This window comes from Leucoraja erinacea, chromosome 13 (genome assembly GCF_028641065.1).
Source record: "Leucoraja erinacea ecotype New England chromosome 13, Leri_hhj_1, whole genome shotgun sequence".
NCBI lineage: Eukaryota > Metazoa > Chordata > Chondrichthyes > Rajiformes > Rajidae > Leucoraja > Leucoraja erinaceus.
Genome location: NC_073389.1, coordinates 30,329,487 through 30,343,150, shown reverse-complemented (window position 1 = coordinate 30,343,150; position 13,664 = coordinate 30,329,487). Strand labels below are relative to the sequence as shown.

Here is a 13,664-nt window from a genome sequence, read left to right as displayed (position 1 = left end):
TCCTCTCATATCTCTAAGCATCCAGCAGTGTTTTTCTCTAAATGTTCATCTGCAACATGCCTGCCTCTGCAGGACACGATTGCACTGGAGAGGGGAATCATCGGTGTATTATTTGGGATGGATGAGATTTGTTTTCCCTGAAGCGGAGGAGAGTGATGAGGGACCTGACAGGTGCACAAAATTATGATAGATAGGGAAGATAATGCTCCCCACGGCAGTGTCTAAAACTAGAGGGCATAGGTTTAAAGTAAGGAGCCCGAGGCATAAAGAATAGCATAGATGGTTGGCATGAACATGGTCAGCTGAAGGGTCTGTTTCTGTGCCTGTGACTCAAACTTGTGAACAACAAACTCCAATAAACCACAATATAATAATGACCAGATAGTGTTGATCAAAGATTACATTTTACCTAGAACACTGGAGATATCTCTCTCTCTCTGAATTACTGTTTTTAGAGCCATCCAACAGACCCTTCAGCCCACCGTCCACATCAAACATCAAGCACTCATTCTGATCATCAAGCCCCATTATCCCTGTTTGAGAGATAGTTTGTATCCATCTGAGGTAGTCGGTAGGGACTTGGTTCGACATTTTGAATGAAACGCGAAACCTTCAACAGTACAACACTCCCTCAGTACCTCATGAGTGGGACAAACCCACAATCCTCTGACACAAAAGACTGATACAAACCGAACCAAGAGAACTAATGCCGTGAATATGAAGAGGATGTGGGGTAGAGTGTGGAGGAAGGAACTGCAGATGGATGCCGAAGTGTCCCAGTTCTTTAATTTATGCCGGAGTGTCCCCTCTTTAAATTTAAAATCTTCAGTGCTCCACCATCTACCCTTTACGCAGGATCTGCAGACAGGCCACTGGCTCCTCTCTGCCTCCACCCACAGTACAATCTTCTATTCTGCTCTCTCGAGATTTGCTGAAACTTTTCTGTTTAAATCTCAACCTGTTTTCTCCGAGATCTTCAGTTTCCTCCCACACTCCAAAGACGTTCAGGTTTGTAGGTTAATTGGTGAATGTAAAAATTGTCACTGGTGGGTGTAGGATAGTGTTAATGTGTGAGGATCGCTGGTCGGCGCGGACCCGGTGGGCCGAAGTGCCGGTATCGCTAAAGTAATCTAAACTAAACTGTTCCTTTTGAAATATCATGGAATCAGGGGCTGTAGAGCAACAGCACAGAAGAAGAGTTGAGACCTGAGACAGGTCATCTCTGATCATACTGAATGGCTGGGCAGGCTTGAGGGGCCGAGTGGCCTATTCCTGTTTTCTTATGTTCAAAATATTTACAATTCAGAATTTTGTTTTCAGAAAAAAGAGATAAAAAATACATTATATATTCAATGAGGAAACCAGGAGGCATTTCACAGGGGAAAGACTAGATTAATTCAAAATGTCATTACACAAATGGATAGATTTTGATCTAGGAAGAGTATTAGAATTAATAGAGCCAAGGTCGGCAGATGGAGTTAAACTTCAGATGAGCTGTGATCTAGTGCGATATTGGAGCAGGGCTGGGATGCTGGTTGGTCTACCTCTGTTCCCAAGTTCCCAGGTGCAGGTATAGGAAGCTCATTCTTCTACACCATCTTCATATATTCTGAGGTTCAATTGAAGCCTATGTGCAAACCATACCCGTGTATGATGACTGTTTGGTGGCACATATAGTTTAGTAAGCTTCTGGGGGGTTTCCTTGCATGTTCATATTCATTATCACTCACATCATAGCAATTAATTGTGAGCAGTCTTAATTTATATAAACTGTAAATTCAGACCAATAAAAAGTCAAAATGCATTAGGCATTCTGGATACCTTGGTTCATCGATGCAATTAAATGCATGTATATAATGATTTGTTATTGCCATCAGGAAATTCTATAGTGTAGAATGATTTGTTATTGCCATCGGGGGATTCCTAGATACAATAGTATGTGAATGGTGCTTAAACCCCCTTTCTAAGAGCTGCCACTTGATGCTGTGTGCGTTGAATTATGGTGAGTGGCTTCTGAATGCAAAGACTGTCGAAACAGAGCTTTCATGCTTGAAAGGAGCCTGGGATTTAGTCTCTGAGTGCTTCCTCTCACTGCTGTTGTCAAATGCCTGGATTATATTCGAAGGAATGGCATGTATTGTTAAGTTATACAACAACCACAAAAAAGCTTCCTTTCTGAAAAGAAGACTCCCAAAGCTTCTGCGGTATATAATTTGCAATGTTAATTTGTCTTGGATTCCAGGCTCCAACAGACCCTGCCTGCTGGAAGGTCCTTCGTTGCCATGGATGCCAAACAAATCCCACAGATTCTACAGCAGATCTTCACATCCACTCTGCTGTCAGCAGACTAGAACTGCCTCAGCAGGAATGACGTGTGCCCAGGAGATGATGGGGAAAGAAACACGATTAATTCATCTCGGCTTACAAGATGCTTCGAGCACCTGTACAATGATGCCACTACATTTAGTTGTTCATCTGTTTTCAGTATTGGGACAAAGACATGAAGAGTCTCTGTAACCAAACAGCTTTACTGGTCAAGTGCTTTGAGCAAAACATTGCAGTGCCTTTCAATAATCTCTTTATGAAATTACAAGCTGATTGCTAAATTGTACATGTGCAATAAATAGATCCTCGCAGATAAGTAGTGTTTAGTAAACCTCTGATCTTCTAAAGTTCAGAGACAAAGTATTTAGAATGCTTATTCTAATTACAAACCAATGTGAAGTGTTTGGAAATCAGAGTGAGATGTGGATCCTGCAGCAAGAAGCAAACTTTATGTTGTCGACATATTCAAAGTACTTGTTTGAATTATGCTCGCTTCCCGTGTGATAAACGGAGGGTGGATGAAACAGTAAGTTGCAGAGGGATGTTGCAATGAAAGCCAGCTCCTGCAGCATCTGACTGAAGGGAGCAGGGCTCCCAGCCTTCATAGTGCCGTTCTGAAACAGTAATGATGTCTAAAAATAAAGAAAAGCAACTGATGTTCATCCAACTACTCTTGGTCTTCACAGTGCCTCTTTTGAAGCACTTGGACATTTTATGACTTACGACTGAAAACCAGCTAGCATATAATTTCCTCATTTCTCAGATTTTATTTTCACATAAATGTTCAGGAGGACTCTGCTGAATATCCTGGGATGTCGTTCCTGGGAAAATCCTTTTGCCAGAATCTATCCATCAGTTATAACAGTGAGTTAGATCTCTGAATTATCTCTGTACAATGCTTATGGTCCATCTTCATTATATTGTAATTAATCTGTAAAGAGAACCAAGATGCAAATTAGATATTGATTGCTCTTTCATAAAGCTGAATATAAATTATATATTGGTCAAATGGTAATATAATTCATGATGTGTGATATAACAAAATAAACTTCAATCTGTGTATTATCTCAGAAAGAACATTTTGTTCCCCTTCCCTGGGGTTTATGATCATTTCATGTCCAATGTAAACTCTAAAGCTGGTGGCTTTATCTGTCCAGTGCCTTTTGCAAGTGGTTGACTTACACAGGGTGCTGTGGATCAACCATGCCTCAGCTAGTGGCATTCTCAACTCTCCTTTCAGAAATCTGAACATAAAACTACAGGCTAACGCTGTACCTTAGGTGAGAGAGTGGTGGGCCTTCACAGATGCTGTATTTTGGATGAGATTTAAACAGATAGCCTGTCTGTCATCTCGGGTGGATGTAAAAGACCTTCCTTGTGTCATAGGGCATGGGCATTTTCGTCCGATGTCCATCTGATGTTTATCCCATCATTCACTATTTATTATTTTTACTTACAATTAAAACCAGTGACAACACTTCAAAAGTACCTAAAGCAGAAAATGCTGAAACAATCAGGAAGCCAGACAGCATCTGCATAGAGAGCAAGAGAAAGAGCTAGCTTTTCAGGTCAATGATCCTTCAGAATTAGGAAATTTCAGAAAAGAAACAAGTAGCATAAAAGGAATATGATGGAAAGAACAAAGGGAATGTTTTTTAAAAGAAAATAATTCTGGATATATGAGCTTATGAATAGAGCACGTTTTTTTGTTTCAATTGAAGGATTGATGGCACCCGAGCATGTGCTGGTCCCAGAGGAGGATCTACTATCATCCAATACAATTGCCCTACTCCTCTAAATCTCTTTCCAGCTTTACCTAGTGTACTTGGATTTGCCTTAATTATATTTACGTATAATATTGTGTCGGTAGGAACTGCAGATGCGGGTTTAAACCGAAAATAGACATAAAGAGCTGGCGTAACTCAGCGGGTCAAGCAGCATATCTGGAGAAAAGGAATAGGTGATGTTTCAGGTCGAGACCCTTCCTCAGACTGGTAATCTGAGGGGGAAGGGAAACAAGAGATATAGAATGTGATATCGAGAGATATAGAGAGGTTTATATATCTTTCGAGAGATATGTTCTTTATCTCTTCATCGGAGGAATTACATGCGCATGTAATGTTCGGTGTATAATAGCACAATGGTAAAATACCTTAGCATTCAGCCAAGTTAAAACAAATTGGTGTGTGCGCAAATCCGTACTTGACAGCCAGTACTGTCAACTCATTTCTTCAAGGGTCAGAGTCAAATGACTTATCAATTTTAAAAATGTAGGGAATTGGAGTTATAATACTCTATATTTAAGAGGGAGTTAGATGTGGTCCTTGTGGCTAAAGGGATCAGGGGGTATGGAGAGAAGGCAGGTACGGGATACTGAGTTGGATGATCAGCCATGATCATATTGAATGGCGGTGCAGGCTCAAAGGGCCGAATGGCCTACTCCTGCACCTAATTTCTATGTTTCTATGTTTCTATAAATGGTGACAGGAGATGGAACCCTGTGTGGCACCAGTGTTGTTTACAGTTTAAAGTTAACCAATGGATCACGTGAACTTGAGATTCAACTATCCTGTTAACTAATGTGATATTTCCTCACGTATAACCCTGCATCTGAGGTTAATAAAGCCAAGTGGAATTGGGGCAAGAGCAGGCAGACGTTCTACAGCAAGTTTTCTGAAGTCGTGGTGGCAGCTAATTCAGGAGAAACTTCCAAAGGAAATTCGGAAAACTGTGGTTCATGAGGAGTAGGACTCATTTGATAATTCTTCCTAGTATTGGAATAGTTGCAGAAACAAGAAACTGCAGACGCTGGTTAGAATACAAAAGGACACAAAATGCTGGAGTAACTCAGCGGGTCAGGTAGCATCTCTGTCGAACATGGATAGGGGACGTTTTGGGTCGATAACCTACTATAGACTATGATGGGCCGAATCATGCCCTCATGTGGTATTTAGTTCCCCAACTATGGACTTGGCACCAGATTTCACCTTTGATGTCATTGGAACGAACTCCTCTGTGCAACTGGGGCTATTGAAATCACCATCACGTAATTTACACATGATCTGACTGAGACAAATTTGACCCAATGACTCTTCTGTCACATTGCATGGAAAAATAATTGCAGTAAAGCCACGCACAGTTGCCTTGCTGTGTAATTAATGTGACTCTATCTCCAGCATTGTGACTCATCTTGTATTTTCTCTTCCCTTCAGAATTGTTCCCAAAGTGGAATATATTTTATACTCGTGTCGGGCTGCTTTGTTTTTGGGAGCTAGCAACCCTCCAGCACCAGCGTGAAACTCATTAACTTTCCGTTCCCTGAAAGGCAAGGAAGAACCAGCTGTCCTTTCACCTAACACATTCCATAGTCGCTCACTGCCGCCCACCCAAAAAATATTAGATTTATTGAAGTGAGCAATGGGGTTGAATCTCACCATAATCACCAGGTTACCATGGTCAGCATCTTCAAACAGGTGGCATTGGACATCATGTTCCTGGTCATGAGTCCATCGAATGTTCCTGGCAGTCAATGAAGTCACCATCGCGTAACTTATACCTGATCTGACTGGGACAAAATTGACCCATTGACTCCTCTGTCACATTGCTCAGAAAAATGATGCCTGATAGTCTTTAAATAAGTTTGCTATTCAAGACCTCACACTTGTACTGAATGCAGTAAAGCCAAGCTAATGATGCACAGTCGCCTCTGCTGCGTAATTGATATGACTCTGTCTCCAGCAGTGGTAATATAAGTGTGACTCATCTTGTATTTTCTCTTACTCCCTTCTCCCAAATTTTAAAATACAAATTGAATGATTTTATCGGCAAGATAAAATATATGGAGGATAACTGATTGCACATAATAAGGGAAGTGAAGGGGTAAATAGTACACTGGCGAAGATGTGAACAGCGAAGCAATCATTGATCAAGTAAACAAGGTAAGTCTTCTGCATTAGGGAAAGCTAAGATGACTGTGGGATCAACTAAAAGCTTAAAGAGAGAATGGAGCACAGTCATTTATGAAGTAATAGGAAGATATTTTCATTTGGAAAAACTGGCAAAAGTCTTTTGAATTAATGAAATGATAATCAAGGACGTTGCAAAGGACTTGCTAGGAATGGAGGAAATATTAAATTGGTTGTGTTTTCAGTTTTATTGATTTCTTTCAACTATTAGAATTTCTGATAAAAGAACTATCAATATTAAGTTACATGAAAATATTGTCAGATATAATTAGTTAAAATTGAAAATAGAGTATTGGAGATGAACTGTCTGAGCATCCTTAGGAGCTTGGAATGCATCTCGTATCAGTCTAGTTCACATATTTACAACACTTATGAGCAGAAAGAATGACTGAAAGGAAGTTAATGTAACCTGATTTTTAAACACAAAACCCGATAACTATTGGCTCAATTACTTGACGTAAATAATAAAAAAGATAGTTGGTGGAATCATTCTAAATGCGCTGTATGATTCTTTGAATCAAAAGGGAAGGCCAACTCAACATGGCTTCAGAAGAAGGAGGTCTTGCTGTGTAATTTTGATTAGTGATTTCTGGAGCTGTCGTCAAGATGATGGATTATGGCATTTGGATGAGTATGATCAATTTGGACTTTAAAAACACTTTTGAGAAGTGCATCTTTAGTTGAATTTGGCAACGTATACCAGGAAGCTGTTCTACAAGATTAAAGACGTTGGTATTCACACTGCTATTAGGCTGCTAAAAATGATGTCAACAGCAAGTAGTTGATGCTGGATATAGATTTGGAGACCTGTCAACATTACGTCCTGCAGGGATCATGATTTTTTTCTATCAGTGATCAGCAAGATGATGTTGGGGACAGTTAGTTTTACAGATTTTACCAAAATCTGCATTTTATCATATCTCTCTCTGTACTTATAAAACTCTGATCTTGTGTGTATTTATTTGTGTGTGTGTGTGTGTGTGTAATCACATCTTCGGTAACAGTAACATTTTCACATATTCCGGTAGAGATCCAAAATCTCCTTATGTGCAAATCTCATGCTTTATTTCTCGAATCATATATGAAAATTTTCAAGAATCCAACAAAACTTTGCATTTAGAAACAACTGTCTTTCGCTGATGGCATGGGTCACAATGGGTCTGCTACGCCCCCCCCCCCCCCCCCCCCCCCCCCCCCCCCCCGCTATTCACAAGATGCAGCAAGAGCTGAAATCGGGCCGTCGACTGAAGACCAAAGATCATGGATGAAGATTGCGGCCACCCAACTCGCGGTCGTTTGGTCGATGCTCGCTCGCTCGCTTGCCCGCCCGCCGCCTCGCCCCCTCACCACCTCGCCCCCTCCCCGCCTCGCTCGGGGTCCTTGTGTCGCCGCATGGTGGGGAGGTTGCTGCTGCTCTCTGCCTCTGTCACTGCCCTCTCGCTGCTCTCTGCCCTCTGCCTCTACCCTCTGCCCGCTGCCTCTGTCCTCTGCCCTCTACCTATGTCCTCTGCTTCTGCCCGCTGCCTCTGTCGCTGCCCTCTGTCTGCCCTCTGCCCCTGCCTCGGTCCTCTCGCTCTGCCCTCTGCCTGCCTCTGCCTGCCTCTGCCCTCACTTTCTCTACCCCCCCTCCCCCTCCCTCTCTAGCCACGCTGCAAATTGGGGGCTATGCATGTGGATAGGGCGGGGGATGGGGTAAAAGGATCAAATTAATAATATTAATATAATATAATTAGTCTCTGTGTGTGTGGGGGGTGGTTAGTATGTGTGTGACACCGCAGGCCGTCATCCCCCCTCCCCGCAACCGCGCGTTGAGGGGATGGGACAATGGGTCCCACTTGGTCTAGTAGTATATACGATCAACAATTCTGCATTACTGTAGACAGATCCTAAATGCTTTGAGACATGAGAGACCTTTGTTAAAATGACATTTAACTGTAATTGGTTTATCATATGCACCAAAATACTGGTCTTGATTTTGTGTTCATGTCTCTGAAGTTGATTATAAATAAATTGAAGAGGTTTGAGGAATTTGTTGACAAAACCAACAACAGTGAGTTAATACAATCCCACTAAAAAAATAAATTATTTGATCACTTTGAGATACAAACAAATGTAATAAGAGAGGGTAAACAAAAATGCTGGAGAAACTCAGCAGTAATAAGAGAGGTGGTTTGAAAATCCCTTTGATCTTTAGAAACTAATCAGAATTTGAAGTTATTGGTTGAGATTGTAATGTAAAAACAAAAAAATGTCTTAATAACCTTATTGATATGATCAGTGGTAAACATTAGAACTTTTTATTTTGGAATGGGCAAAAGCAAATTCACAAGTGCCAACCCATAATAATGGCTGATCATTCTGGGTGACATTTATTCAACCATTTGTTGAGGGCAGAAGCTGTGAATTTTAAAAAATATCGAGCCAGGTGATCAATCGATCTTTGTTTGTGTGTCCTCGAGGATGAAGGAGTGGTGCTCAGGAGGAGTGGTTCCTTTCATTGTCCCAAAGCCCTTCGTAACCATGATAAATCCCTCTAACATGTAATCACTATAGTAATGTAGGAGATAAAGCAGCCAGTCTGTGTAAACTCCTTCAAACAGTGGATAATTACCACATAATCTGTCTTGGTAATAAATATTGACCCAACCATGTGAAGAAAGCCTGCCTCTTCTCAGAATAGTATCCTATTTATTTACACACACATATATATATATATATTTTCTGATTCTCAAAGTTTAATGTTGCAGCAATTGCAGTAACATTCCGATAATCTAGCATTCTTGGGATATTGGTGGTGCCCACACTGGCAGACATTCAGGACTTTAAAAAATATATATTTTTATTAGAAGCAAACACATATTATGGTAAAAACATTTCATGTATATCAGTCGTACATTATTAATATTAGGACTTTTGGATGTTACTCCTATTAATATCCAAATACATTTTGTTTTATCCATTGCACATTAATAAATTATTATACTATCAGTGAACCCAGTATGTTTAAAAGCACTCTGGATCCACAATACTTGTGGATCAGGAGCACTCCGGACCTTGACTTTGGCACTGACCTCACAGTCCGCTTACACACTGAACTCTGGTAAATGAGCTAAATGCCAGATCATCAGGAATTACAATTAGTAGTAATTTAGGATCAGCTGTTGATAATCAGTATTTAATTTTTTATTGAATTTGTGTTCACTTACAAACTCAAAACACTTGCTGTCACCTTGCATGGAATATTTTGATAGGAACAGAATTAGTCTGAAGAAGGGTCTCATCCCGAAATGTCACCTATTCCTTCGCCCCATAGATGCTGCCTCACCCGCTGAGTTTCTCCAGCATTTTTGTCCAGCTTACATTATTTAATGCGTCTGAGGAGAGCATACTTAGTTTGATACTTCGAGGTAAGACATAATTTAATACTTTATTTAGCACACATTTTAGATACATTTTCTACAGCATTCACACATAAATTGAAACATTGATCACTCAGTATGATATTTTCCTGCATATCTTACACTGATTTCAATGGGAATATCCTGCTTGTTTGTTTTATGCAGAAAGTTTATTTGTCGAGAGTTTTGATGATATTTGGTGATTGCAGACAGCAACCAGTCATGCAGTAGACATAACACTAGTAGTGCAATGACTTGTGCTGATACCTATGTGAACTTACTGGGGTTTCGGAGAAATGGGCTGATGACCCTCAGGTGAGTGAACTCAACTCTAGGGAAGCAACCTGCTCCTGTTTCCTGGGGCCACTCACTCCCATCTGCTGTTAACGGACCCTCCCCTGTCCTTTGATCACACGTATCCCCATCTTTTGTATGAATTAGCAGCATGGAAAAAGCAGCTGGTAAAATTGTTATAGAACTAATTATAGGGCCACAAGCTCAACAGGATTTTGAAAATGAATACTCTTGATGCTTGTAAAAAAATGCATAAGTTTACATTCTTTTGTTGGTTCCTGCTGATAATTATTATTTTAGTATCTAAACTAAAATAATAATTAAAGTTAATTAGTGCACTCTCATATCAGAAACAATATAGCCCATGTTGGCAGAAAATGGCTTATCTGCAGTATGTTCCATTTATCTCATTCCAACTCTCTTTGCTACTGTAATATAAATCTATTACAGTCACAAGATGTCAGAAAGGATTTAGGCCTTGAAATGGAGTTGATGGACCTTCCATTCTAGCATGTAATTCACACCCTAAGGTGTTTAGAGTCGTAGCCTTGTCCAGCATGGAAACGGGCCCTATGGCCAAACCCACTCATATTGACCAAGGTGCATAGCAAGCTCCTATATCCCTGCATTTGGCCCAAATCCCTCTAAATCTTTCCTATCCATGTATCTGCTGAATGTCTTTTGAAAGTTGTAATTGTACCCACCTCTACCATTTCCTCTGGCAGTTTGTTCCACCGCCCTCCGTGGGAAAAACCTACTTCTCGGGTCCCCTTTAAATCTTTCCTCTCACACCGTAAATCTATGCTTTCTAGTTTTAGAGTCCACCACCTTGGGGGAAAATGACTGACCTTACCTCTGCCTCTCATAATTTCATAAACACCTTTAACGACACCCCTCAGCTTCCAGCGTTCCAGGGAAAATAGTCCTTATCCCACCCTGAAGAAGAGTCCCAACCCGAAACATCATCTGTCCATTTCCCTCCATTTTGCCTACCATTATTGTTACATCATTATTCAAGAATTCACAGGAGATTAAAGTGGAGCCTAAGAAATTGGAGCAGAAGTCTGCTCATACTCGCTAGAATTTAGGAGATTGAGGGGGGATCTTATAGAAACTTACAAAATTCTTAAGGGGTTGGACAGGCTAGATGCAGGAAGATTGTTCCCGATGTTGGGGAAGTCCAGGACAAGGAGTCACAGCTTAAGGATAAGGGGGAAACCCTTTAAGACTGAGATGAGAAAAACATTTTTCACACAGAGAGTAGTGAATCTCTGGAACTCTCTGCCACAGAGGGTAGTTGAGGCCAGTTCATTGGCTATATTTAAGAGGGAGTTAGATGTGGCCCTTGTGGCTAAAGGGATCAGGGGGTATGGAGAGAAGGCAGGTACGGGATACTGAGTTGGATGATCAGCCATTATCATATTGAATGGCGGTGCAGGCTCGAAGGGCCGAATGGCCTACTCCTGCACCTATTTTCTATGTATCTATGTAAGTCATCATTGGGCCTAATCCACTGTTCAGTACAAGTACATGGCAAATCCAAACGTGGCTTTACAACATTCCCATTCTCACTAATTACCATTGTTTCACAAAAAATCTGCCCATCTCCATATTGGATATTTTTAACAGCTCTCTCAGATAGGGATTTTCTACGATTCACAAGGTTAATTCCTCCTCATCACTACTAGCAACAGTTTACTCCACCAGAGACATTAAATGCTCCTTGTATTGATTCTCACCAGATTTGCATCCTATAACAAGTCCACGCGGGCACTCTCCTGTTGACAGTTAGAAAGTCTAGGAATACATGGTCCACATTTTGCTGATGGTCGTCTGTTTCTGGAGGAAAAAAATCTGTCATAAAATTCTGCCTCTCCAAGGTATTGAGGGAATGCAGCACTGTTGTGAGGCATGGCACGTCGGATGAACGTCATACCAAAGCTGCTGGAAGACATTGCGTTTCAGATGAAACTCATACGAAAGTCGTGCCTGCTCTCAGGTTCCATAGCAATGGAGAAGATAGTTACCTCTCTGTCAGCAGCACTAATTAATTCAGATTTAAAAATACTTGTGCATAATAAAGCATTCCAGACCTGTTTCTCTCTCCATAGATGCTGCCTGACCTGGTTGGTGTTTCCAGCATTTTCTGGTGCAATCCTACTTCTTCTTCCCCTAGGTCAGTGCATTGAACTGAGGGATCTCTAGGCCTGTTTACACCAGTGTTGCAGGAGCTCATTTTTCAGTCATGCTTCAGGTCCAAGAACCTTCGTCAATCTGTCGACAATGCACCCTATCTAGAGAGAATGTGATTCAAGGTAAGCAAATTATTGCCTTCAGTGCTGCATCAGTACCGCTCCTAAATAGCATGAGGAGAGGTTGGTCCTTGGCTGGATCATATTTTTTATTCCACTCTCCTGAACGCATTTAGTCTCCTGAATGCATTTATTCCGGGCATCAGGAATATCTTGGGAAAGATCTAATAGGTGAAACCCTATGCACTTGAAGTAGGTGTTTGCAGTTAGATGGATTAGTTACACAGTGGTATCTTGTCCACAGAGTTATAAGGACCAGCCAGTGCTGAATGCAGTCTTGCAGTTCACAAATTTTGTCTCACCTAATGGGTGGTACAGTAGCATTGCCATTAGTGATAACTCCATCTAACTAGATTTGATTCAGACCTCTGGTGCTTCAGTTTCCTCTAACATCCCAAAGTTTAACTGGATTCTGTAAATTGTTGCCCATGCAGGTGGGTGCCAGGAAAATGGTGGAGAGGTTGAAGGTAGATGATGCATTAGTATAGACCCAGTGGGCCAATTTCCAAACTGTATGACTCCAAGAACTAATTTCCACATTATCTGCTTCTTCTCAGGAGACAAATTTCTACAGGAAGCCAAATTTGAGAAGGATTTTTATGTCTAGTTCCAAAGGCCTTAGTGAAGCCAGAAAGGCCATGTGTTGGTGCAATATTTCTATTGGAGCTGCCCCATAGTGAAGATCATATGTCAGTGGACAAAATCCATCAGGGAGCATTTCTTCCTGATCCTGGAGAACCGTCGCCAATGACCTTCATTGCGTTGGACAGCAGGGAGAGTCCTCTGTAGTTGTCACGTAAGTTCACTTCCTTTCTTGAAAAATGTTAAAGCTAATGTCATCTCTGAGTTCCCCTAGAATATCCCTCCCTTCCTGGATGTGGCAAGAAAATGGTGGATTCATAACTAAGTTCCCCACTGCCAAGTCTTCGAACTTCAGTAAGGGTTTTACCCTCGGGTGTCCCCAAGGTATGGATTTTCCCATATGGCGTATTGCCTGGTTGACTTCCTCTCAGTCAGTGTGGGAGTGAATGGGGAATGAATGGGTCACTAGCATGGAGTCCTGTTGAGGATGGGATCAGGATCAGCATTGCTTCCCGAAGGTGTTTACTGCCTCTCCCTGATAGTTCACCTCCATTCCGGTTCCTCAGTGGGGTGTGCCCGTAGGTGTTTGGACACATGTGCCAGGGCCATCAATGATGTGCTGAATCTCCTGTGCTATTTCCACCCACCATCTGGACCTTGGGTCTTGGATTTACATTATAACAGAAACCACACTTACAAACAACTGGATGAGCTTTGGAACATCCTGAGACGGTGGACATGGTGATTAAAATGTTCCTCTTTTTACATATTCACACATGATTTTACAG

The 13,664-nt window shown here is 41.4% G+C and overlaps 1 protein-coding gene across 1 annotated transcript in view; it reads left to right on the top strand.

Annotated features, from left to right (window-relative positions):
- The window catches only part of vwa8 (von Willebrand factor A domain containing 8), a 206,176-nt gene extending 202,778 nt beyond the window's left edge, over positions 1-3,398 (top strand). Inside the window, exon 45 of the mRNA XM_055644777.1 lies at positions 2,243-3,398. Coding sequence (XP_055500752.1) covers positions 2,243-2,351 — 109 coding nt within the window. The 3' untranslated portion in view covers positions 2,352-3,398. The remainder of the gene's footprint in view (positions 1-2,242) is intronic.
- The last annotated feature ends 10,266 nt before the right edge of the window (positions 3,399-13,664 follow it).